Below are 25,817 nucleotides of genomic sequence, written 5' to 3' on the forward strand. Positions count from 1 at the left end.
CAGATGATTTCAGCCTCCATCTCCAATTTAGTGTGATTAGTGCTATTACTACGGAGTAATACTAGTATCTACTAACTGTTAGTCCCCTCTAATCCTCTTAGCGTCCACCTTCCCGTCTCCATCTCCAACCAATCATCCACCCCAAATCCCTAATCTTCACCAACCGCCTCTTTAAGCCCAGAACCAGTCGGCGTACAGAACGACCTGTCTTAGTACGTGGGCTGAGCAAGGCAAAAATGACCGTCGGGCAGTGGCGGCTTTAACACCCTTGATTGGCCATCCGGTTCGAATTCCAATGTGGCAATTCGAAAGAAATTTTTTTCTTCTTCTCCACTGACAACATCATAACTTGGTCATTCGTGTCGGATTTACTTCCAAGGCATAGGGTGGATACATTGTACATACCTTGGGTATGTATGGAGTACGGAGTACTTCGCATCGTGATGCACCGTTGATGCAGTCCGCAAGGAACCGGGGGGTTTTTCCTTGGGTCATGTGATCCCGGCGTAATGGATGTTCATGATTCAGGTATTGCCGACTGTCGGCTGTGAGCAGATTCAACTAGATTACTCTCATCCATGGTCGGGCACCTTGTACCTCGTACCTGGAAAAAACAAGGCACACATGCAGATACATACGTTGGTACCGGAGTACGGAGTACACAGATCGGCATGCCAACTCATCTCAATTTAATCTGCCCAAAGTCATCTGCCCTGCAATACAACTGCAACCCCCAGATTTGTGTTTCACATGCATGATGCATGGTGCATGATGCAATTTAAACGGATTGCTGCCTCGCTGCCCCAGGCTACCAGGTGATCATCGGAACTATGGGCTTTACTGGTAGTACAGACTCTTCCAAATGGGTGGCAACTGCCCGAAGGAGTATACTCGGATAATACCGCGGTTTACGTAGAGCAACTGCGATCGACATGGATTTTCCCCTGGTACTTGGTGGAGTAGAAATAGATCTCGCGGATAAAGATCCCGACCTTTTAATCTTTATTCAAAATCACGACTCCCTAGGTCATGCAGACTGAAACTAAAAATGACTTGAAAGATCGAAGTGAAAGGCAAAGCAAGAGCAATTTAACATCGTAATGCGGTCATGAGGTGGTATCAAACTGATAAAGCAATATGAGAGAAAAAAAAAAGTAACAATGAACTCAGAAAAAGAAAAATCAAACCGAAACAAACGCAGCAATGAAAAAAATGACCGTCGACTATGCACGTATGTACGAAGTATGCAAGGGCCAAACCACCCGTAGACCCAAAGCAAGCCCAGCACTGGCCTCGTGTGTCTCACTCTCAGTACCGTTTATACTTCTAAAACAGTCGTCAGCCACATCCACACACCAATACAGGGGTTGTCGGAAACCACTTACATCTTCCATCTTGCGCCGATTGCTCGGGTCAAGCGTATTCCCCGCACCAAGCAGAGTTTGTCCCACGGCCTTGGATACTCCGATAGCGGGTCGGAGGATTACCGTGGGCGCACGCTTCCAAACTGCCTTTGCGGCCGCCTTGGCGCTCCCACTCTCGACCACCTCCCCGGGTACCGCGACGATCGCGTCACGAGCTAAGAGTAGATCGCGTTCGAGACCGCTGAACGCCCCACGCAGTCCCTGTACTACCCCAACCGGCTGGTCCGCGTATAGTGAGATCTTCTTAGCCTCGTCTTCGTCAAAGGAATCGTCATCGGCTGGTGCGCTGGGGCTAGTCAGCATGTCCTCCGCACCTTGGAGGACGGTTTGTGTGCCGATGGCGAGTTTGGCGCCAAGTTTGACCAGCTCGTTCGAAGTTGTCTTGGCGAAGGCTAGGGCGCCCTTTTGGATGCTGCGCACGATTCGGCCATCCTTTCTGTATTCGCGCATTGGGACGACAACCAGGTCGCGCACGCCGCCGCCGACGTTGACCAGGGAGCGGATCGGCGCGAGACCGGCGAGCACACCGGGCAGTTGGTTCTGCTTGACATCGGGCGTCCAGATGTCGTTAAGAGTCTGGCCCATTCGGTCGAATCCGGAAACTCCGTAGATGATTACATGTCGTAGCACCATATCGGCGCCATCCAGCACGAAGAAGTTCATGAACTCAGTTGTACGGCCGGACCGGAGTCCTGCGTAGTCAACCCGCTTAGGCTTGAAGTCTAATTTGATCTGCACGGCGTTTATCTCTACTCGCTGCAAGAACGGAACATCGCCTGGGGTATCAGACGGTTCGGCGGTCTCATCCCTAAACTCGAAGAACCGACTCATGAAGTCGAGAGCATCTTGGTCGACATGCAATCGGAGGGGTAGAACAGTGGCCTAGGAGTCAAGTTAGAAACTGGCCTGGGTATTTGATGACTTGGGTAACAAACCTTGAGAACGATCTCAGATGCAGCCAACTCAGGCACAGGCTTTACAGTCAGAATTTCAAGGTGAACCATGCTCGTATCGCTCTCCTTTTCCCCAGCCTCGTGCATGTAGGTTGCGAACTTCTTCCATGTGGACGTTGGAACATGATCATATATTTCCAGATCCTTGATCCGCACATCCAGCGAGCTCTGCGTCTCTTCTGAGCCCGGTGGGAAGATGATCAGATCGGCGGAGACACCCTTCAACTCAAACGTCATTTTGTGGTGTTTGCTCCGATGTAAGCGCAATTTCTTCTCCCTCTTAGAGGTTGGCCGGCCCTGGCGACTTCCAGCCCCAGTCACGGTAGTGGTAGTTGCGTAGCTCCCGGTCTCGCTGGTCAAATCATCGATGTCATGATTGATCTCGCGGTGGAGTTCCCGTGGATCCTTGTTTGCTGGAATACCGATGTAAATGGAGTTGAAGAGGAAATCGCCAATGACAGACTCCTCTTCATCTTCTGCCGAAGGTGACAACCGTGAGCCCCTGGAACGGCGTTCTGTGGCCTTGGTTTCCACATCCATCACAGCTTTGGAAATTGTGTCGCGGGTGCGCTGCCAGTCATATCCATCAAAGAGATTCCAGATAAAATGCACGTCTCGAACACGCACACGCAAAGGACTTCGCTCGAGCTTCGTGTCGTTGGTAAACTCGTAGGTGTTTTGGGTAGAGTCCCACCGATGAGCGGTTCCACCCACAGCGGATTTCTTTGCAAAATGGTCCTCCTGGAAGTCCAGTTCTGTCAGACTGGAAGATACTTGGTACTGAGAATGGAAGCTGTCCAGCATATCATTAGAGCCCGCCTCCATGCCTTCCATACCCACACCACCAGGGCCGCCCTTCAGGGGATAGAAATCGCTGACGTATTCAAGTTCGTCGGTCAGCTGATCTTCCCTGGATGATCCTTCCGAGATAGTTGCCAGATCATTATGACTGGGGATAGGAGGATCAGCCGCAAATGCGTCCCCGGTGAACGAGGCGAACATATCTTGGATGGGCATAACCTCTGTTCGATATTTGATATTGACGTTTGGTGGAGTTGGAGGCTGAAGCCCATTCATGATGCTGATGAGCGTCTGAGTTGAATCCGCGCAAGTCTCGAGGATCAACAGATCATCTCTCAGCTCGACGTCCAAAGATTTTGTCCCATCATCAGCGCTGGCAAGCTTGACGCCGGCAGTTGCCGATGAGATGGAAGAGACAGGAACATAGCCTCTATCAATATACGCTTGAGCCTGGGTGTCTTGAGGAACGACCGAGCCCCGTTGGTGCAGATTATCAGCACCCTCATGGTACGCATCGTCAATGATCATGAGCGAGGCTTTCCTAATATCCAACGATGCTTCCGCAGATTCCTCTCCATCAATACTTCCTTCGAACTTGGCATTGGTGAGGACTGCAAGACCCTTCGCGGGAGAATTGCGAGGGTTCAGGCCAAGGACGCAATCTCTGAACACAACTGCCAATTTGACCGGCTTTGTCGAGGAGCTGGATTCATTTGACATCGATCGCCCGGGAATCGAAGGTGACGGTATTGAGTGCTCTGCAAGATTGGCGATAGAGTTGACCATACTACTGGCCAGATCTCCGCTCATCTTGTCGCCACCCAATCCAAGGAAGGCCGTCACTGATGGTACCGTGTACTCAACAAGGAGGTTGTGCAGTTTGATCTTGTAGGTAGGATCCATCTCATCGGGTATGAAACGAGCCATGAGGACCGGCGGATAGGACTGGTCTGGATCTTGACTTTTGTTCGGAGGCCACAGGGCATGCCCCACCAGCTCTTCGTCCTTATTCCTGGTGACGGTCACGGTTCCGATTTGGGCCGCAGTGAGCGAAGGCATGGTGATGTGTGCAACTTCAACATCGGTAAGTTGACTTTCTATGTCCCCGACTTCTCCACCAACGTGGACGTGTCCTTGGAAGTCACGAACTAGCATCAAAGTAAGAATACCAGGGCGGTCATCTTCCGGCAAATACTTGGTGACATTGGAAAGCCGACTCAGCTCGACAGCAAGAGACGAGAGAGGCTCTAATCCACTGGTATCTGAAATGTACGTTTCCAGGCGCCCCACTGTCACACGAAGAACAGATCCTTGGCGTCGCTGGCGCAACAATGTGTCTAGCATGATATCATCTTCGACCTCAAATTTGTCCTGGGATGGGGTAATCAATGTCAAAAGACGATCCAGATCAACCTCTTTCGGGGCAAAAAGGAACTCAAGGCGGATGTTGTTCAGTGTGATTTTGGCGGGAGTCTCAGATGAAGCGTCATCAATCGAAAATGGTCCAATTAATTTGGCCTTGTCTATTTGAATACCAATCCCTTCAAACCTGCTGACGATTTTGACGGCGGTCGTGGTAAGTTGAAGACAATGGGTTTCTCCAGTAACATCCAACAGGATGGCACCAAGCCGGGCATTGACTTTCCATAGGGTTGACGTGCCCTTGGTTGTGGCAATAGCTGGGGCGGGTGTCTCGAAATGCACACCACGGGGGCGCTGTTTGGAAGGTGGCGGGCCGCCTTTGACCGTTGACACCGACGACATGGAACTTCCAAGTTCGAGAATGGTGCTCAGTCCACCCATCCAGCCTAGGACCTCTTCCAGGCGCTGTATGTTGAGATTGATGTGGAGAGGTAGTGTGGAGATGTCAACCTTGGCCAGATCAGCAGATTTGACCAAAGAGATAGAAATATCTCCCTGGGAAGGGGATAAAACATCACGCGTGGATTCACGCATCTTCAACCTTTCATCAAAGAATACGATATCCTCTGAGGCGAATCCGAATGCAAACTTGGACACGCCAAGATTCAGCTTCGTAGTTGTACTTTGGGCTGAAAGGCGAGCATCCAGACCAGACAGAGTAAGGCGAAGAATCACATCTTCCATGCTGTAGGGGGGAGACAAAGGCGAACCACTATTATCGGACGAATATACATGCCCCGAAACACGTTCGATGAATTTTATTGAAAGTGTGTGGATGACAAGATGAACAGGTGGTGTGCGCGCGGGCAGGTCCTTTCGCGGCTGCTTCTCAGACGGATCTGTTTCAGCCGTACCAAGAGTGTGAGACAACTTTTGTCCTATCTTGGTTAGAAGCCAACCAGTTGCAATATCGAAATGTACAGAGACAGAGAACACTTCAACGGCAATTTCAGGTAATTCAGTCCCAGCACTTGACTGAGCCCGTGCCTCTACAAAGTCTCTTCCAAACCTTGTAGATTTGTAAACTCTAGAAGCAAGTAGACTTTCTTCTGGTGCAGAGTCCCCAAAGCTAGCCGTGGATTCATTCAGATCACTGTCTGCGTTCTCCTTTTGTGACACAGGTGACGGTTCAGCTGATACTTCTTCGGAATCAGGAGGCGAGAGCCATAGCAAAATCTTGTCCACAGTCAACACCGACTTTTTCATTTCATTGATTCTGTGCAACCCAGGAGATGACGGGGTTGAGGGTCTGTCCTTGTGCAATGTTTGAGATTGGGCTTGGTCGTCCAAATCATGTTGTTCAGTGATGTTGTCTTCTGATGGGGCTGTGTATCTTGAATTCGGTTCATCTTCAACTTGGGTGGAGTGTGCCAGCTCAATAGGTGCGATGTTTTCAGATCGGTCATCAAAGGCAGTCCGGGAGGTTGAGGAGTCACCACCAAACGAGCCCCATGCACCTGGCATTTGTGGCATGAAGCTCTCACTCGGATCCTGGCTGATAGCACTCATGTAAAGGCTTTGCGCTTCATCGTGGGAGAAAAGCTTGGACTCGTTGAGATCGGCATTTTGGGTCTCTTCTCTTGAGCCCGTACTATCAGGCTCTGAGCGTGGAGGAGATGTATTAGAATGATAGGATGACACGCTCAATTGTGATATTTCTTTATGTTCAGTTTCGTTGTAATCATTGTAATGCTGCGTGGGTGGCGGGATTTCGTCAATTTGAGAGCCAATTTGGCTATGATGCGTGCCGTAAGTTCGGGACATATGATAGCTGTCAGAGGGGATCAAGGGCTCGTCAGTGTATTCGAGCTGTTGGCTCTGATACAAACTTTGTGGGCCACGAGACAAGTGGCTTCTCCATTCACTCCCGGTCTGTCGGTCTTCTTGGGGATGTATTACCGGTGACTGCTCATCATCAAAATCATCGAATTGGGTGTCAATAACCGAGTCTAGGTAACCTGGGTTGTCTTGGAAAGGGTCATCTCCGAATATTTGAGAATCCTCCAGATATCCACCCCTGTGACTACCTGACTCAGAATCGGCGTCTGAGAATCGGCCATGGGAAAATGCAGAGGCCTCCAAATTGTCTGTAGTGGTACTTGAATAGCCAAAAGCTCGCGGCGGCTCGAAAATAGTTGATTGGGTCATCGCAAGGGGTTCTTCCTCAGAGCGATCCAATGGAGAGGGTGATGGCGCTCTGCTTGACGGCTGACTTCCTTTTGACCGCATAGTTGTTGATGGAGATGCAGGGGCAGCAAACCTAGAGTAGTTTGAGAACACCGATGGGTCCGAACCTAAACCAACATTGATATCGGCAATTGAGATGAGCCGCTTGCCTTCTCGGAAAGGGAGGCCCTCCCCCAGGCCAGCGGTTTTCTCAGATACTCCGTGTACATCGATTTCCCCGACGCTCAATAGACCTGCGACAAGGTCCGGCTTATGTTCCGGCTGCCGTTTTGATGTTCCATCTTGCTTCAACTCCATGTCCACTCGTACAACTACATCTTTTATCTTGAGTTGGAGTCGATCCACAACACCTTTCAAGAACCCGGCCACAAAGCTCGGCAGTGATAAAGTCTCACTCCCAAGACCGAGCTCGTTATCGTCATCTGTGGACCAGGCTAACGGGTCGTGGGGCAGGACCTGCGACTGTGACGATATTGCGGCTTGCAGCTCTTCCCTTTCCTCCTTGGGCTCAGACTCAAGGAATGACTCCGCAAGACCAGACGGTGTGGGCACCGCCGAATAGTCATCTTTTTCGCCCTTATTTTTGGTGTGCTGTCCCGCTTTTGAATCCTCTGATAACAACCGAATATGTACATCGATGCCGTTTGCCTCGCACAGGATGCCGCTATTGTGGAAATCGGCAGGAAGAGTGATTCGAAGAAGCTGAACTCGGGCGCTGAGCAGCTCACACGAAGGAGGAAGATTGAGTAGAGTCGATAATTTCTAGTCCGCGATGTAAATAGTCAGCCCGCACTGCTCCATGGCTTGCGTTTGATGATAACGAAAGGCCGCCCCGCCGCCCGCGGAGGGTCACCGCGCCCACTCACCTCTAATTTGAGGCCAATATCCTTCAACTCGATGGTAGACCGTTGTCCCCAGCGGATGCCTAGGTTATCTGGATCCAAGGCCTCTGTGTCGACCAGGCCCAAGCGAGATAGGGCGTATTTAAGGAGCCGCTTCTGGAAGAACGATGGCATGAAATACGACGCCATCGTGACTAGAAGCCAGGACAGGGCTCGTTCATGTGCGGACTCGTATCATCGAAAATAGCTTAACGAAAACAATAAAGCAGCCAGCTCCGACAAAGCGGAGTGGATGGGGGGGAGGTCGTGAAGGGGGGAATGTTCAACAATGACGTTCCGGGCACCTGATAAAGGCGCGATAAGTGACCCGAGTCAGGCGCCGACGTGCCAACTCACCGATTGACAACAGATTTGACCAATTATCTTCTCATGGACTTGTGATAGGTTTCAAATTACTTCAACAATTGCAAATTTTGGCATACAAAGTGCACCAGTTGGACTACTACCAAAGAAAACGGCTTTCGTGGTCTTATATTTGTTCCTGCTCTATATTTGACTCGTATATCGTGATCAACATGATCGAACTTCAATCATCCCCAGCATCGAATTCAGCGAACTCCAGCACGATCCACTCGCAGAATTTCTCGAAATCCGCAGCGAAATCTCGCAGACGTTTAGACTTCAGTCCCTTCCCCATTACCCCATTTTGAATGCCAGCTTTCCACTCGGCGGTCGACTCATCTTCATAGCAGCTCCACCGGATGGAGTTCTGAGCCATCATCGATAGGCCGACCAAATCCACATTTTCGAGCCCCTGCAAAGCCTGCCAGAAATCATGCGTCAATCCATTCCTTCCGTGGCCAAGAATTGCGGGGTCGTCGTTGCACAGCGAAACGGGGACACCTCTGGACAATAGCGCGGGCAAAGGATGGGCTTTGATGGAGCTAGCAAGGCGGAGCACTTCGTTCGAGATCGGGCAGCATTCAACAAGGATCTTCTTCTCTTTGACCAAATCAATGAGTAGGGGATGCTTGTAAAGTGAGAACCCATGGCCGATTCGTCGAGTGCCAAGAAGGATGGCATCGAATAGATTGTGGTCTGTCGCATCGCCATCACCGAGACATTCTCCAGCATGGAAAAAGAAGGGAATATCAACACCTTCTTCCGCACATTTCTTTCGGAACCAAAATAGCACCGGGACAATGTCGACTAGCGGCCTACCGTTATCCTCTTGGCCAACAAGATCAAACCCACTGATCAGATCGGGGAACTCCTGCTTTGTTTCGATGCACTCCTTCATGCTATTGACAATCGCCTCATTGCCAAACCACCGGAGCGTAGTCCAGATAATGCGAGGATCGTAGAAGTCTTTCCCTTCATCCGTTTCTTTGAACTGAGCCACAACATCTTCCACCACGCGACACCACTCAAAGTAGCCTTCTTCGGGTTTGTCGTTTCCTTCTTTCCGAAACTGGAAGACAAACGCAATACGGAACTCCACGTATCGAATTCCATCCTCGGCAAGCTGTCCGAGCAACCGGAACAAACAGGCACGGAAGATGGGCTCATACATCAAGAGAGAGTCGACAATAGGGAAAGTTTTTGTGAAGATAGACCAAATCGCGTCTACTCCATGGTGGTGGTGATATGAATGCTCCGGCACAAGGACACATCGATTGTTCAACCATTCGCGGAAGCCCTTCTCTCCCCCATTAGGGAAAGAGGCGGCGGCTTTCTGAATCGAGATCAATGACGAAGCCTCGTATGCCTCCGACCACATACTTGGCTTGTCCTCGGATACTTCTAGAGGCTGCGAGGAATACTGGAAAAGCACGGGCGCTTCTTCATAATCCTTGGCTGTGATCAACGGCTTCAGTGCTAACATGTGTATGCCAGGCGTGGAAAATGCCTGATCAATTAGGAAGTCAATGTCGAACATGGCGTCCATGTGGGCATGCAGGAGGGACCCCTTTGGCATCTTTTCCACGATTTTCCATAGTTTAGTCGTTTCCATGCGGCCTTTAGCCAGATTGAACATGACACCAGGATAGAGGATCTCATCTGTCTGGTGGGCCAGGTCCTCCTCCAATCCACTTGACCACAGCTCGTTCTGTTCCTGAGCTCGGATCTGCGACACAATCTTCGTCGCCCGGGCGGCGATAGGTGATAGAGATTTGCGCAGATTTGCATCTGCCAAAAAATGTTAGACATGGTTTTTGACACTTGATTTGAGTGTGAAATATACCGTGACGTCGCTTTTTCTCTTCCATAATTAAAGCATCGCGTCCTTTTAGATATTGTTGGATAAAGGGGTCCTCAACCTGAGGGATACCCTCCTCCAACTCCCATTCATTCTCTGGATTTGCCATGATTTGAGGTGATTCAAAAAGGTAAAGTCGAGGCTTAAAGTGGATCGGATTTTCGGGAGGGGAAAGATACGCTCCCCCGCCTTATCCGTTTTCGTCTTCTGGTTGAGATTTCTCTACTTTCTTTTGATTGGCGCAGATTAGAAACGCCTTTAGATTTCAAATGCAGACGAAGATGATTCGGTATTTTGTACAAAAAAGGGAAGAAAAGAAAAAGGCTTACTGGAAGCATTGCCTGAAGCGAGAAAGCAACATGAATCCATAGATACATTAAATCACAGCAGAAGGGTCACGGGAATATATAAAGTGCTGTCAAGCTGAAGTCGTAGAAAAAGATGACATGTCCTGCTTCATGCTCTTCGAATCTCTAGCTGCATTCTCTTTCGCTACCCACTTCTCTAATAATGTCGCCACTTCGATATGCCTTGTTCTCTTGCAACCTCAACAATCGACCTTCCTTTTTCTGAAATTTTTTTATCATCATTTCTGGGAAATTATCACCAATACCCGTGGTCGTCGAGACAATCAGTCCGTTAAGCGTATAGCCAACGACAATATTCCCTCGGAACCAACGAATGCAACGCATATGGCAATTCCAACCTTAGCCATCATGTCAACGGCATTTGGGTGTCTTCACCTTATTGCGTGAAATTTTGAGTTTCCAATAGCCGTTTAAAAGCTTCTTTGGAGAATAGTAACTATACTTTCAATTACGGTTCCTATGATTGGTCTTGCAGTCATTTCTTTATCACAGATCACCATTCGCACAAAAAGAGCACCCGAATTCATGCTTACCTGCATATACCTATTACAAGAGATGTCGTGGTGCTGTGAGAACTCATGGGGTCAAAAAGAGTTGTATAAAGCAAATGTCAAATTGGAAACAATCTATGCCATTACACCTATTGATGATGAGAAGCAACCCCTTTACAAGGATATCTTCTCAGAATGAATTTCAGATACTCGTTTCCTAGATGACATGGTCGAGTTTATCAGAGAGAAACCGCATTTGGAAAGGCTCACGGAGAGAAGCCCAACCTTCCTCTCTGATTTAAAAAACTTGTGGATTGCTTGAATGGAGATGAGCGCAAAGCAACCATTGAGAACGCGAAGACAGATCTCTTCCCGCAGAAGGATTTTTTTGCCAAAAGGTGTGAACTCTTTTCTCTATATGCCACTGGTGTGATAGATATACTGCCTGTCACGGCTTACAATTTTGTCACTAGCATTTTCCTGTCTGCAGGCCATGCAGGATGGGGTCCACATAACGACATGGATAGCAAACCTTCCTGCCATTCAATGAAGCTCATTTATATGTTACTTTTACAAACTCGATAGACCAAATACCCGCAATTTCAAAAAGAGTTCAAGGTGGAGCCAACCAAGGGGGTCAAGGGAGGATCCCGAGATACCAGCGCCTAAGTTACCCCATGAGGCTTGTGTTGAGTTTCTCATTCGGTGAGATTTGTACAAAGTGTATGTTCGCATATGTATCTTCAAGATATAAGAATAGTGGGCGCGTATGCGGCCTTGTGATGTCTTTTAGCCGGTCTTTTTAGCCAGTCCTTTTAAATGTCTCTTTAGATATATACCAAGGTGGAACAAAAGCATACTCTGTGCAAGAGACTTTTCTATGTATAATCAGGGATATAATTGACTCGATAGCCAAATGGCTGAATTATCTCCCCAAGCTGGCTCCAATCATACGGATATATTACATTGACCTGGGGCCGGATCAAACGGCTATGATGAGATACGCGTTTATTTCATGTAGGGAAGGGGGTACAAAGCAATTTCAAGCGTTCATCGCCCAGGAATTCAAGGTTGATAATAAAAATTAATCACATCCGGAAGCTTGGCAAATATGATAACTTTTCAGGATATTTTTTCGATACGCGTTTTCCGGTTTCTGGAGAGAACATTGTTGGCTCATAATGCCAAGGTCCCATAATAAATTTCCAAGTAACCACACGAAGCTTGACCTGACGTTGGAAGCGAATGGACCCGATGGGGGTTTAACGAAGGTAACTAGATGCGGTAAAGATCTCTCAGCCACTGGCGATCTGATTAGATCTTGCCACCGGCCGACGCCGGGTTGTCTCTAGCCCCAGTGGAGTCAGGGTCCACGGCCTGGGCGAATATGTTTCGACAACATTATATTCATACCGCGTATGTTGTAACACTTTTCATATAAGAGGGAAAGGATTGTCACTTTGACCCACATATGAGCGTTCAAAACACTGTTACTCCGTAGTCAATTGCCGACTTCGGTGTTTTATGTAGGAATTCCACATCTGTGTTATATTTTACTTGCCTTTCCCTCATGGGGTCAAAATATTCTTAGCAGTTTCAACCTACTTGAGTTCTTGGAATTTTGTGTTTCATCCATTGACATGACGCTTCGTCCCCTGATGCAAAGGGCCCGGGCGGTCTTTCATAGAATGAAAGTCGACAAAGACGAGGCTGCAAGTTCTTCGGTCGATGTGGACAACATAGTAGATGCAGAGAAGTCAGATGGCACAATCACTCATCCCAAAGATGCACTTCCAAACAATGGTGCCGAGCTACCTGGTGTGCCCTTTGAAGATCTTCAACATGGTATCCAGGAAGTTGAGGCTGTGGCTCAGACCTGGTCGAAGGTGTCCTTGATTTTCGTTTTCATCAAGTAAGCCAATTCATCCCCCTCCTCTGTACTATCGCTTATCTTATACTTCTATAGTATGTGGTTCCTTTACTTCACTTATGCCTGGATATCAGCAGTTGATGGTAGCTTAAGCACTTATGTGGCTAGCTCTTTCCAACAGCACTCCTTATCTGGTCTTCCTACCGCTATTGCAGATGCCTTTTCTGCTGCCGTCTTCCTTCCAGTAGCGAAGATGATGGACACTTGGGGTCGAGCCGAGGGGTTCCTAGTAATGTCGATTTGCGCCACCGTGGGTCTCATCCTCATGGCCTCTTGTAATAGTTTCCCTGTCTATTGCGCCGCAAACGTAAGAGAATTTCCATGAAATATTGAGCAGTTTCTAACAGGGACTCTAGGTGTTTTATTACATTGGCTTTGGAGGCATGCAATTTGCCGTGGACGTTATAACCGCCGATCTCTCGCAGCTGAAAAACCGAGCTCTTGCATACGCTTTCACGTCTTCTCCATACATCATTACAGCGTTTGCTGGACCAAAGGTGGCGGATCTATTCTACGCCAATACTGGGTGGCGATGGGCCTATGGCACTTTCGCAATCATCTTCCCTATTGTGGCTGCTCCGTTGTTCTTCGTCCTGAAGTTCAATCTGTCAAAAGCCAGAAAGGGAAATGCCGTGGTTGTTAGAGAGAATAGTGGACGATCGTTCCTTCAAAGCGTCTGGTTTTGGACTCTCGAGTTCGATTGTGAGTATTCCAAACTGCCAATGTCATTTGATTCTTCTATAGAAAACTAATATCTCGTATAGTAATCGGAGTATTCATTTTTACTGCGGGACTTGTTCTATTTGAGCTTCCATTTGACATTGCCAGCGAGGCTCCCAACGGCTGGGGAACCGATTACATCATTGCTATGATTGTGATCGGATTCTCGATGCTCTTCTTCTTCGCTTTCTACGAGAGGTACATCGCTCCTACGCCTTTGCTCCCCTACTCCTTCCTCACCAACCGAACCGTCGTGGGTGCATGTCTCTTGGATGCCACGTACCAGCTTTCAAACTATTGCTGGAACAACTACTTCTCGAACTTCCTTCAAGTGGTTAATGATCTCACTATTGCTGAAGCTGGGTATATTACTAACACATTCGATGTGGTTTCTGGTATACTTTTGTTCTTTGTTGGATGGGCAATCCGAAAGACCGGTCGCTTCAAGTGGCTCCTTTACATTTCGGTTCCTTTATATATCTTTGCCCAGGGTTTGATGATCTACTTCCGTCGTCCCGGCCAGAGTGTCGGTTACCAGGTTATGTGTCAAATCTTCATTTCTATTGGCGGATCGATTTTCATCATCGTCCAACAGCTAGCTATTCTCGCCGCCGTTGATCACCAGCATGTCGCTACGGCCCTTGCCTTGCTCAATGTGGTCGGTACCATCGGAGATTCCGCAGGTCTAACCATCTCCATGTCAATCTGGAACAACACATACAAGAAGGCTCTCACGAGGTATCTACCAGACTTGACAAACCTGGACATGATTTATGAAGATCTCGAGACACAGTTGAGCTACGCTCCCGGTACTAAAATGAGAGAGGCCATCCAGAAAGCGTACGGCTACACACAAGTTAGGATGCTTTCTGCTGGCTTGGGTGTGATGGTTCTAGCGTTCGTGTGGACTATCATGATCAAGAACATCAACTTGAAGAAGGTTGCTCAGGTCAAGGGCATGGTGTTCTAAGGGACTTTTGGAGCCTAATAGAGTGACCCGCAGAGCCGATGGCGGGTGGATGGCCCAGCGAACTTTATCATCAAAGGTTATATATAGAAAAGTCTCTTGCACAAAGTATGGTTTTTTGTACCGCTTTCACATATATCTAAAAAGATAACCAAAAATGACCAATCAAAAAGACATCACCAGGCTGCATAAGTGGCTGACTGTTCTTGTAGTTTTGGTTTCGGACTTTTAATGCAATATATATAACAATTGCATATGGGGCACATCGGGACGTGGACATTTCAACTCTCCAAAATACCCTGCATGGGAGGAAATAAGATATTAGGTATCTATACATAAATATTTTGAGAAAGTCAAAGGAAAGCAAGCTGACAACATTGTTGTATATATTGAATCGTCCCCGTACGGTTCCTTACGAAGCCTCGGCCAATTTGCCAACAATCCGAGCGGCCACAGCAATGTCTCATTCTGGAATGATGCTCCGCCAATAGCTGATACTCTTTGCCGAGTAACATGCTTAGCTTAGTTGTATAGGATTTGGAACCAATCGAGCGAGGCTTCGTAAATTAAAGGATTCCAGTAACTTGATGCTATTGGTGGCCTGCAATGGAGTGAAGGAGAGTAATGGGGGCCATAAGCTTGGCGTAAGATCAGATAACTCGAACAAACCCATTGAGACCACAGAAGGAGCCGATCTCGGATGTATGGCCTGCTGCTTGGGGGCCAAAAGATTATCAGATCAAAAGATATAAATAGAACCTCGTTTCCTCGAAGAACATCTCAATTACCATCTCTTCTTCTTCAACCGGTTTGAAAGATTGATAATCACAACCACGATCACCATGAAGTTCTTCAACGTCATCCTTGTTGCTGCTCTTGCTGCTTTGGCCAATGCTGCTGCTATGCCCAACCCTGAAGCTGCTTTGGACATCAACCCTCTTGAAAAGCGCTGCAAAGGAGGTATGTTTTTATCATGATTATGATAAATCTGCTAGACCTCTTCAGAGTGTTAGAATGATGAGGCTAACTATACATGTGATACTAGCTCACAGCCCCTGCATTTCCGCCAAGGACTGCTGTAACGGTGCGTGTGTCAGTGGTGGCACTATCAACAAGTTCATCAAGTACTGCAATTAATAAACTTTGTTTATTTGCCATGGTATGCCCTAGTGTGTCTACCAAATAATATATAATGTTACTGACCACAAATTGTCATCTACAGTTGCCTCTAGGGCTGAGGATTTCAATAAAATGATACTTTACCATGTAGGAACTCCTAGAAAGTGCAACATAGAGAAATATTCACTATCCAAACGAATCAATATGTCCAGTTCCCGTTAAAATCAAACGCGTACTTAATCAGAGTGTTGAAATTACATAGCTATCTGCCACGTCTGTTTGTTTCCCTACTTCAGATATCCCTAGGAATTCTAAGCTTGCTTTCTTAGTCTTCTTCCTTTAGGCATCTAAACAGAGACTGATCTTTCTTGCTCTGTCGTTTCTGCTGTATTTTTCCTGATTTTGAGCTTGCTGCCCATGGTTTACTTCTTTTGACCACGCATACTGTCTTCAAAGCTTGTCTTGCGGCGAAGCATCAAGCTGTGAGGTCATCGATCCTCGGCGCCGTCACCCTGTCAGTCATGCCCACCAGTGCACATATCTGAGATCCGCTGACGGGTTTGATAGTTACCAAAATCCTCAACCTTCTGGCACGTCTTTTCACGCCAAACTTGTTTCCCTTCACCACGGCCACACAACCGCGCAATTCTCTGCAAGAAGAGGAATTTGCACCGAAGACACAGGCATTTCACATCCTGTCACGACCCCATTTTGTCAACTCTGTGCACTCGACTAGCCTGTCCCAGCCGCCACCATGCCGACAACTTCCGAAGAAAACTCGATTTTCGACTTCGAAGTCAGCGAGAATGAGATAGACATGGCTAAGTCGGTTCCCAAGCTGAAGGGCCCGTCCAACTGGAGGGACTGGGAGGTAATGATGTTCATGGTGCTTGGCACCAACAACCGTGTCTATGTGCAGTTGATTAGGGATGAGATCAAGATGCCTCCCGCTCCTGTTTACGAAGATCCCTCTCATGACAGCGTCAAAGCCCTACTTTTCAAAGAAGCTGAGGGTGACAAAGAGAAGAAAGCCCTCATTACGGAAGCCGCCATCGAAACTCGCTCCATCCAGATTGTCACTTTCAATTCAGAGCTGCGAAAGAACCACGCTGATGGCGAAGAGAAGTGGGAAAGGGCTAACAACAGGGATTTCCTACAGTTTGTATCTACGCTCGGGCCTGAGGCTTTCTCTGCGGTCTCTCATGTTACCAATGTTCGTGAGGCCTATCTTGAACTGAAAAACGTGTATTGGAGCCCATCGCACATTGCTATCTACCACCGGTTTAAGAAATTTGTCAACCTCCGCTATAAAAAAGGAGATCCTGAGACCTTTATGATCCGGTTTAAGAACGCCCTTGGGGACTACACTGCTTTTGTTGGCAACATGGCACCCATGCAAGAGCTTTGCCACTTCAAGAGGGCAGTCCTCGGCAACCTTCGGTGTCGTTGGTTTATTTTGAACCTCAGGATCAATGAAGAAGACCCCGATTGGATAGATCAGGTCTACCACGATTTTATCGAGGCCGTGAGATTGAACCAGATGCTCTCAAAGTCCTGATAATACCATGGTGTCTCTTGAGATCCCATTTGGTGAGGACTGAAGAATCGCTTGTCACGCTCTGTGTGCTTGCTGGTGATGGTTGACTTTTGTCTTTCTTTCCTTTTCATGTTTGTTTGACTTTCATTTTGTCTTCATCTTTGCTTGATTTTTATCTGACGCCTGAATGCCTTTTATTGTGTTTTCTCTTGTTCTCATGGAGAAAAATCTGGCATGTGGCGCGGTGGTTAGCTTGTTTTCGTGGGTCTGATCTGTGATGGTGCTTGGTGTGGTTATCTGACCTCTCTCTGTTTGCTTTTCTGCTCCAGATATCTCCCTCCTACCCACAGCTAGGCTGCTTGTAAGACCTAGATGCTTATTCAAAGTCTGCTTTTTTTTCCGTATGCCTTTTCTAGTAGATTTTTTCAAGGCCAATTGGCGAAGCGAATTGGGAGATGTCGGCAAATTCCGAGCTTTGATTATATTGCCAAATATTCTTCCATTTTCTGTAGTAACCTCCTCGGTTTAGCCAGAAACTATGCCTGATTATACATAGAAAAGTCCTCTACATGGGTTATGCTTTTTACCGCCTTTTTATACATCTAAAAAGACCATCTAAAAAGACCCGTCCCCTGTGGGTGACAATCTCCATTCATTCCTCTGTATACATCATCAGTGGGCCTTTTCTAGAATTAATTTTCGGGTGACTACGGAGTAGCTAGATTTAAGCTGTTCAACGTTTCAGGTTCCGACAAACCTTAAAGCCTTAAGAGCATAAAGTGTTGTACCTAGGTAGGTAGTGCCTATGGCTCAACTGCGGGGATTAGACCAGGTGGCTTAGATAGCTTGGTCTCCAGAGATACCTCCTACTCTTCTCATCATTCTAAGGTCTCACTCATGACCCATGGACGCTGTGCATGTATGTGGGTGGTCTGTCGAGTTGTACCTGGTTATGCCAGCAACTGACCACCCGTGGATGTGCAAACTCATTCCATGGTATGGCATCCTTAGCGCGGTGCCCAGGTGGGTCCTCAAGCGGGCCAGTCATTACGTAACTATCTGCACACTCAGGGCTCCAGTAAAACTCGGAGGGCTTCCGAGGTCACGAGCGACGAGATGACTATCACAGCATGGCCTAATATATCAAAACCTTGGGAGTTCTTGGAATCTATTCCAGATCACAATTTTTTCTGTCGCCAAGAACGCCAAGCTGTGTCTTGCGAAGCGCCTATCTCTTACAAATGGAAGATTATCTCTGAGGACCACACGTGTGTATCTCGGACCTTTACTCTTATCGTTTTTCGCACAGGTCTCCAGTTTTTTTTTTCACGCTAAACCAACACCTTGAGGCAAATTCAGACATCGGTGGGGCTCGAGAACAACACACAATGCAGGTCACACATGCTGTATACTATGCTCTACATGATATGATTTTTTACACGTTCAGCCTCCAATGCCTTGCTCAAGCGCTCGGCTATCACGACCCCGGAGAAACTAGAGAAATCTCTAAAATCCTTAGTGTCAGCTCAGCGGAAAGACCTCGGGAAATTAAGCACACGACCCATAGGCGACCCATATGGCTCCACAACTACCCGGTGCGGAGAGACTTTTCACTCGGGCAAAGTTAGTCTGATCTACGCGACCAATCAGTAGAAACGGCAGGGGTTATTGTGGCAAGACAAATGCTACCTTGTCTTATCAGCTTTGCCGTGAATGTGGTTACATGTGGCTTCAAGTGGCTCTAGCTGGGCTCTAGGCGAGACGGGATCTCCGCTGTACACCGTCGGTCAGTCCGTTCATTGGTATTCTTGCAACCAAACAGGATGAGAAAGGAAGAAGGTCCGATGGTTTGTGTCTTGTGCCAATCCTTAGTGGGCGTTCTTTATCTCCCATCCCCCAGAAAATTTAATATGTATGCAATAAAATAAATAAACCAACCAACAGGATTCGAGGCACGAAAAAAAGACCCATGGGACATTCCTAATTAATCCTGTGTCCGTGGTTATTATAAAAGTCCAAGTTTCCTCGCAGGTGAAACAAACCTCAGGCGGTCTGAATTTCACGGGATTTTTGGGGTTCACTCTTAATTGTAAAATTTTTGTCACGGGCGCCTGTACTTTTCGTTCCCAACGTTCAAGTCTGCCATCGCAGTGGAATCGTGATGGATAAGACTCAGGAAGCCAATCCTGTGGGATCACAGGTTGTGCATCATGTAGATCCTGTGCTGGAGCCAGAGAATCAGCATCACCATTCTCATCAACACCATACCGCTTTCGCCGAAGAGGGACGTCAGGATGAAGTGGTATATTCTAAGGATGCCCAATTCGAGAAAGGAATTGTGCCGGAACAATCACCTCTGGACCATGGCAGCAAAAATTCCAAGGACGAGGAAGCCGGCGAAAATTTCCCAGCCCAGCGCACGTGGTATCGTCGCGTGGGAAAACAATGGAGACATATAGCCCATGCTGTGGTCTGGCTTCTGTTTACCGGGTGAGTGAACTATGAACTACTTTTTTTCTACTACGATCACAATGGTACTGTGTACTTTGGACTCAACTCCAGGCTTACACATACTCTTCTTCTACCTAGCTGGTGGATTGCTGGCCTGATACTACATCGACATGATAGAGGATGGCTCATCCCATTCCTGCTCTATCTTGCCATCACTTTGCGAATTATCTTCTTCTATGTCCCCATCACTATCATATCGAGGCCCATGCAATGGGTCTGGGAACGTACTGCTCACCCTTTCGTGCGCATGATTCCCGAGAAGATCAGAGTCCCCAGTGCCGCTGCGCTATGCATCGGTGTTATTCTTATCGGCTCGTTTGTGTCCGAAGAATCACAGGATAACACCCGTGCCAACCGTGCAGTCAGTCTGTTCGGAATGGTAGTCTTCATCTTCGGATTATGGCTCACATCTCGAAACCGCAAGAAGATCATCTGGCACACTGTCATTGTCGGCATGCTGGCACAATTCATTATTGCTCTGTTTGTGCTCCGCACCACTGCAGGCTACGACATCTTCAACTTCATCTCAGGCCTGGCCACTGATCTGCTTGGTTTTGCTGCCGACGGAGTCATCTTCTTGACCAGCGAAGACTTCTACAACTTCCACGACGGCTTTTCACCAGGCTCTTTCTTCATTGTCAGCGTTATCTCCGCCATCATCTTCTTCGTCTCCTTCGTCCAGCTCTTGTACTACTACAATATCCTGCAGTGGTTCATCGGAAAGTTCGCCGTCTTCTTCTTCTGGAGCATGCGCGTTTCCGGTGCCGAGGCGGTCGTCGCTGCCGCATCACCCTTCATCGGCCAGGGTGAATCAGCCATGCTGATCCGTCCCTTCATCGCCCACCTTACTATGGCCGAGCTGCACCAAGTCATGTGCTCTGGCTTCGCCACCATCGCCGGAAGTGTCCTGATCGCCTATATCAGTATCGGTGTCAACCCACAGGCAATGGTCAGCGCCTGTGTCATGAGTATTCCCGCCTCGCTAGCGGTCTCGAAGTTACGTTGGCCTGAGGAGGAAGAAACCCTCACTGCAGGCCGTGTCGTCGTCCCCGATGATGATGAGCACCGCTCCGCCAATGCCCTCCACGCATTCACCAGCGGCACCTGGCTCGGTCTGAAGATTGCTGCTATGATCGCATCCACACTCCTGTGCATCATCGCTCTCATCGGTCTAATCAACGGTCTCCTCACCTGGTGGGGCCGATACCTCAGCATCAACGACCCCCCACTGACCCTCGAGCTGATCGTCGGATACATCTGTTACCCAATTGCCTTCCTGCTCGGTGTCTCCCGTGACGGTGACCTGCTTAAGGTTGGCAAGCTGATTGGTACCAAGCTCGTTACCGTAAGTTCTCCATCTTCACACAACTATTTGCTCTTCTAACCAGCCACAGAATGAATTTGTCGCCTATGAAGCCCTCCAAAACAACGCCGAGTACAAGGACCTCTCCGACCGCTCTCGCCTCATCGTTACATACGCGCTCTGTGGATTCGCCAATATCGGCTCCCTCGGTAACCAGATCGGTGTCCTGTCGCAGATCGCGCCTGGTCGGTCTAACGATGTCTCGCGTGTTGCATTCAGTGCTATGGTTACTGGAGCCATCAGTACTTTCACCAGTGCAACTATTGCTGGCTTGTTGATTACCAATGAGAAGCAGTACTTCGGTACTTCTACTTAGGTACTATAATGTACTTGAATCCTAATATGGGCGGTGGTTCTTTGATTTCAGAGGGTTACTTGAGTATCTCTTTGTGGAGTCCAATCTTGATAGCGTCGGCTTCGAAATAATATATCTGGCAGAATCAATTCTAATTTTATTTATTTTTTACAAGGATAGTCGACTGCTTATTCGTTTTTTTGGATGTCTGTTTAGCTGTCCTTTTTAGATATATGTATAACCAGGTATTTCTTCACTCTTAAACAGTGAGTACTGGGGCATGGTCGTACAAGAATAGACGGCTGCATGCATAAGTGGCTGCCTCTGTCCTCGATATGATGTAGGACTCTCCTACATTTATACCCCTGCGGAACTTGCCTTGCCGAAGTCTAGACAAAAAAGTCTTCTATACTTCTGCGGAGGATATCAGACACGCGAAGACTGTCCCATACAATGACGCTAAGCGTGAAAGGTCAAATTAATCTACAACGACACCGACGATGGATAGATCTGCCGCCCTAGGAGCAATGACCAGAAGAAAAGAAAAGAGAGGGAACCGCCCGAGGATCTTAGGGACAAGAGTTTCTCACGCCTGTGCCTGAATGGGAGGCTTAGAGGTACTACTAACATAATAACAATAGGAACAAAGATAGAAAAAGACATAACCAAGCAAACCAGAAACTCCCAGGCCCATACCAGGCCCGTTATGCATTTGCAGCACGATCCTACCGCCCATGAAGTGGACGACAGGGCCAACCGACGCCGATGCAGAATGAAAAAAAATATATCAAATCCAACTGTCTATTCTTCGTCCAGGTCTTGGTGCCGGGCGAGGACGTGGCGCTTGAACTCCGCCTGGTCCGAGTCCCAAAGCTCGGCTGCTTGGGCATTCAAGGGGCTCGCACTGGATCAATGTTAGCACTGATGGAAGGTATGGATGGTGTGAAGGTATGCTTACTTGTTAGGCTCGCCCAGCAAGCTTTGCAAGCTGAGCAAAACACTCGACACATTGTATACAGCACTCCACTTGTCCTTGAGGATGTCGAGGCAGATGCGGCCGGAGAAGTCGACGTTGGGGTGGTAGATGGGAGTCTTGAATAGGACTGTTGGAGGAGAGTAGGGGTAGTTGTTGGGGAATGCGAAGGAGAGTTTCAGGGTGAGGCCCTCGTAGGGAGTCTCGGTCGGACCGGTGATGGTCGCTGTCCACGAGAGGAGGTTGCCGTCTGCGTCTGGGAAGGCGGAGATGCCGGGCGAGGGAGAGAGCATGAGTTGCATAAGCTCGGCTTGCAGGCTGTACGGATGAAAGAGATCAGGTTAGCTATGTGTAATTGGAAAGAGCAAACTGAATTGTGAAGCTGTTGGTAGGTGCTGAGGGGGACGAACCGTTTGGTCACGCTCTGGGTGTCGCTCTTTTGACCGGAGGAGTTCAGCTTGCTAGCTTGCTGCGCCTCGGGCGCCGAGTTCTGCGTGTCTTCCATGCTGTAGTCCATTGTGGATCGGGAGGTGAGGCAATCGAGATTCTTAAGAAATAAGAAGTCTGTGGATTCCGGGTTGTGGAATGCTGGCAACAGTAGCACGAGGGTTTGGAATGACGCCGGATCCGTAACAATGATCCACGGGGTGACTTAATGCAACGAAGATTTAGAAAGGAGGGATAAATTGTGTGAATGGAGGGGGTTATTATTGTGTGAAGTGAACAAAGAGGAAGAGGAAAAATAGAGGATTTGTTTACTCGGCCCTTAGACGCCCCGGGCAACGCGAACCCCGCTTAGGTGAGTTCACTTGGGACACTACAGTCTTGAAAGAAGATGCATTCCACTTAAGTATATTTATACTGGAAGATATATAATTGAACTCATAGCGAACTGAATATAACACGAAATATAATCGATCTAAAACATAACTAAATAGTCGATCTGGTAAAGTTAGTGCGATCGTCAATAAATCAACTGCGGGTCTGCACTTTCAAGGTATTAATAGCATACAATTTAGTACGATAATAAAGCGTACTATAGTTGCATATCTAGTATAGAGTAGGAACTATCCTTATGAGATAGAGTGAAGCTATTCCCTTCATCACCCTCTCCTTTGTATTGTGCCTTTGTCAACAGACTACCCGATCAGGATAAAGTGGTCCGCGTCTTGTCCCGCGTTTCGCTACCCTTGCTTCGACGCGACATCTCTACCTATCTTGTTTCCCACTCCTTATGCCTTTATAATCTTAATTTTTTTTTCTGTCTCTTCGTGTGTCTCACCGTTACATCCAAGCACCTTCACTAGACTCCTTGTGAGATTTCTCGAAATGCAGCATTCGCAGCTGGCCCCGCTCCCGAACGACGTGCCATTTCGCATTGTGTCTAAGACTATCGGCCAAGGTGCCTATGCATGGTAAGAACAACATCCACGGAATAGATCATCCAAATCTGACTCGGTTTGGTCCATCTAGCATCAAAAAAGCCTGCCCATTAGATACAGATAACCCCGTCTTCGCCGTCAAGTACATCCACAAAGATTACGCCGCGCGACATGGGAAGATTAGCGCAAGACAATTACAGCTGGAAGTTACGGTACACAGACATGTCTCAGGCCATGGGAATATCATCAGCTTCTATCAGACAGGCGAGGACGAGGTGTGGCGTTGGATCGCAATGGAGTTAGCCGAAGGCGGGGATCTTTTCGATAAGATCGAGGCCGACGAGGGTGTCGGCGAGGATATTGCCCATGTCTATTTCTCACAGCTTGTCAGTGCTGTGAGCTTTATGCACTCCAAGGGCGTCGGTCATCGTGATATCAAGCCGGAGAACATGCTTTTGACCGGCGACGGGAATCTCAAAATCGCGGATTTTGGTTTGGCGGCGCTGTTTGAATACAAGGGAACGCGGAAACTCTCCACCACATTCTGTGGCAGTCCCCCATATATTGCACCCGAGGTAATTAGCAGTAGTACCCGAGGGCAGAACAAAGGAGTTGGGTACCATCCGGACCTAGTTGACATTTGGTCTTGTGGCATCGTGCTGTTCGTCCTATTGGCCGGAAATACGCCGTGGGATAGCCCGACAGATGATAGCTTCGAGTACCACGAATATGTTGCGACGAAGGCGCGGACCACCGATGAACTCTGGCAGAAGTTACCTGCCGCTACCTTATCACTATTGCGTGGCATGTTGACAGTGGACCCCCAAAAGCGATTCTCGCTAGAGGATGTTCGAAGGCACCCTTGGTATACTCGTACGAACAAATACCTCTCCGCCGATGGCAAGTTGAGAGATCACATCAATCTGGCTACCTCGATGTTTGAGTCGCTTCATATCGACTTCAGCCAAGATCCTCTTTCCCAATCAGGGAAGGGGTCGAGTCGCAGCTTTGACCCCATGGACATGGATGGTGATGAAGGGGGTGCAAATGCAGGATTCTCCTCGACGCAGCCAGAGATGTTGGGTGGTGGCATGTTGATGGATTGGGACAGTCCACAGAATGCTGATGTCTTTTCTTCAACCCAGCCCTTTGGGAAGAAGTTTGCCTCTCAGGATGCAGCGATAGCAGGTCATCTCGAGGACGAGCCTTCCATGTCACAGTTCTCACAACAGCCTTCGGTGCCTGTGAGCCGAACCCAAAATGCACAAAAGTTCCAGGACATTATCCCCTCGCGTTCAATGACGCGTTTCTATTCTGCATGGGAGCTGAAGCTCCTCGTACCTCTCATCTGTGAGGCTTTTCACCGACTGGGGGTTCCAGTTCCGAGTGTCCCTGCTGTTAGTGCTGGAGATACGTCCGCCATGATTCGGGTGGTTGCCAAAGATGGCAGGATGTGTCCGCTCCAGGGTAAAGTGCTCATTGAATGTGTCTCAGAGGGTTTATTTGAAGTGGAATTCGTCAAAATCAAAGGCGATCCGCTTGAATGGCGACGTTTCTTTAAAAAGGTGGCTATTCTCTGCAAAGATGCCGTGTTTAGACCGGACGAGTAGCGGTGTCTCTACCCTGTCTCTGTGTACTGTCATTTTCTGTTTTCTTTACGCTTTTGCCTACACAATTTATTTTCAAATGTACGAGTTATGACTGATTGATGGTGGGTGAAATTGGACTGGGCTGGAGTTTGGCTATGAGAAAAAGAACCCTCATATCGTTCAGATAATTTCTATTTCCAAGATGCATATAGCCTCAGCAATAGACGCTTCTATAGATGTCCCGTTTTCCCGTATCAGTGTTGTAGCCCGGTGAAACATAGAACATGTGATATCGAACAGGATTACCTATTGGGCAGTCCCATCTACGTATTTTTAGTTCACTTCCCGTACTCAGTGGTGGCTGTGCCGTGGAATATATCAGAATCTTCTCTACTTCTCTCCGGTGATTCTATAAAAACCGGTGGATCCCATACCGGAAAAGCCTCCCGGGCCTGTTCGCTGAAGTTGTCTCAGTGTCTCAGTAGTGCCCCTCCAAACGTCACAAACCCATCACCAAATGAATAAAACACCATTTTGTTACTTACATGTGCCCTCAATCAATTTGAAATCTAGCCCGATTCTTTATCCCAGGCCAATTGAATCCACGTGACGGTCTGCAGCGCAGATCGCGGGGAAAAGCCGACAAAAAAAAGAGTCTAGAATTTTGTTTAAGAGGCTGACAT

At 48.1% G+C, this 25,817-nt stretch overlaps 8 protein-coding genes across 8 annotated transcripts; 5 read left to right on the forward strand and 3 right to left on the reverse strand.

The window, feature by feature from the left end:
* Window positions 1-1,308: 1,308 nt before the first annotated feature.
* On the reverse strand, window positions 1,309-7,818 carry atg2 (uncharacterized protein; the record flags this gene model as incomplete). Its single annotated transcript, XM_016740054.1, has 4 exons — window positions 1,309-1,326; window positions 1,386-2,306; window positions 2,360-7,549; window positions 7,654-7,818. 4 exons carry the CDS (start codon window positions 7,816-7,818, stop codon window positions 1,309-1,311), a joined length of 6,294 nt encoding a protein of 2,097 aa, XP_016593465.1.
* Window positions 7,819-8,215: 397 nt separating this feature from the next.
* PEX2_027800 (putative CECR1 family adenosine deaminase) lies at window positions 8,216-9,998 on the reverse strand (the record flags this gene model as incomplete). The annotated part of the gene is made up of 2 exons (XM_016740055.1): window positions 8,216-9,819; window positions 9,875-9,998. The coding sequence occupies 2 exons, from the start codon at window positions 9,996-9,998 to the stop codon at window positions 8,216-8,218; spliced, it is 1,728 nt and encodes a 575-aa protein (XP_016593466.1).
* A 2,438-nt stretch (window positions 9,999-12,436) lies between these two features.
* PEX2_027810 (Major facilitator superfamily domain, general substrate transporter) lies at window positions 12,437-14,368 on the forward strand (the record flags this gene model as incomplete). The annotated part of the gene is made up of 4 exons (XM_016740056.1): window positions 12,437-12,660; window positions 12,715-12,985; window positions 13,035-13,380; window positions 13,443-14,368. 4 exons carry the CDS (start codon window positions 12,437-12,439, stop codon window positions 14,366-14,368), a joined length of 1,767 nt encoding a protein of 588 aa, XP_016593467.1.
* Window positions 14,369-15,207: 839 nt separating this feature from the next.
* PEX2_027820 (uncharacterized protein) lies at window positions 15,208-15,502 on the forward strand (the record flags this gene model as incomplete). The annotated part of the gene is made up of 2 exons (XM_016740057.1): window positions 15,208-15,325; window positions 15,411-15,502. 2 exons carry the CDS (start codon window positions 15,208-15,210, stop codon window positions 15,500-15,502), a joined length of 210 nt encoding a protein of 69 aa, XP_016593468.1.
* Window positions 15,503-16,238: 736 nt separating this feature from the next.
* PEX2_027830 (uncharacterized protein) lies at window positions 16,239-17,042 on the forward strand (the record flags this gene model as incomplete). Its single annotated transcript, XM_016740058.1, has 1 exon — window positions 16,239-17,042. The coding sequence occupies one exon, from the start codon at window positions 16,239-16,241 to the stop codon at window positions 17,040-17,042; it is 804 nt and encodes a 267-aa protein (XP_016593469.1).
* A 2,140-nt stretch (window positions 17,043-19,182) lies between these two features.
* On the forward strand, window positions 19,183-21,211 carry PEX2_027840 (NupC/NupG family nucleoside CNT transporter; the record flags this gene model as incomplete). Its single annotated transcript, XM_016740059.1, has 3 exons — window positions 19,183-19,511; window positions 19,650-20,877; window positions 20,927-21,211. The coding sequence occupies 3 exons, from the start codon at window positions 19,183-19,185 to the stop codon at window positions 21,209-21,211; spliced, it is 1,842 nt and encodes a 613-aa protein (XP_016593470.1).
* Window positions 21,212-21,991: 780 nt separating this feature from the next.
* PEX2_027850 (putative ubiquitin conjugating enzyme (UbcK)) lies at window positions 21,992-22,680 on the reverse strand (the record flags this gene model as incomplete). The annotated part of the gene is made up of 3 exons (XM_016740060.1): window positions 21,992-22,094; window positions 22,149-22,481; window positions 22,574-22,680. 3 exons carry the CDS (start codon window positions 22,678-22,680, stop codon window positions 21,992-21,994), a joined length of 543 nt encoding a protein of 180 aa, XP_016593471.1.
* Window positions 22,681-23,492: 812 nt separating this feature from the next.
* On the forward strand, window positions 23,493-25,155 carry PEX2_027860 (uncharacterized protein; the record flags this gene model as incomplete). The annotated part of the gene is made up of 2 exons (XM_016740061.1): window positions 23,493-23,578; window positions 23,637-25,155. 2 exons carry the CDS (start codon window positions 23,493-23,495, stop codon window positions 25,153-25,155), a joined length of 1,605 nt encoding a protein of 534 aa, XP_016593472.1.
* Between the last annotated feature and the right edge of the window lie 662 nt (window positions 25,156-25,817).

Source organism: Penicillium expansum, assembly GCF_000769745.1.
Source record: "Penicillium expansum strain MD-8 chromosome Unknown contig74, whole genome shotgun sequence".
NCBI lineage: Eukaryota > Fungi > Ascomycota > Eurotiomycetes > Eurotiales > Aspergillaceae > Penicillium > Penicillium expansum.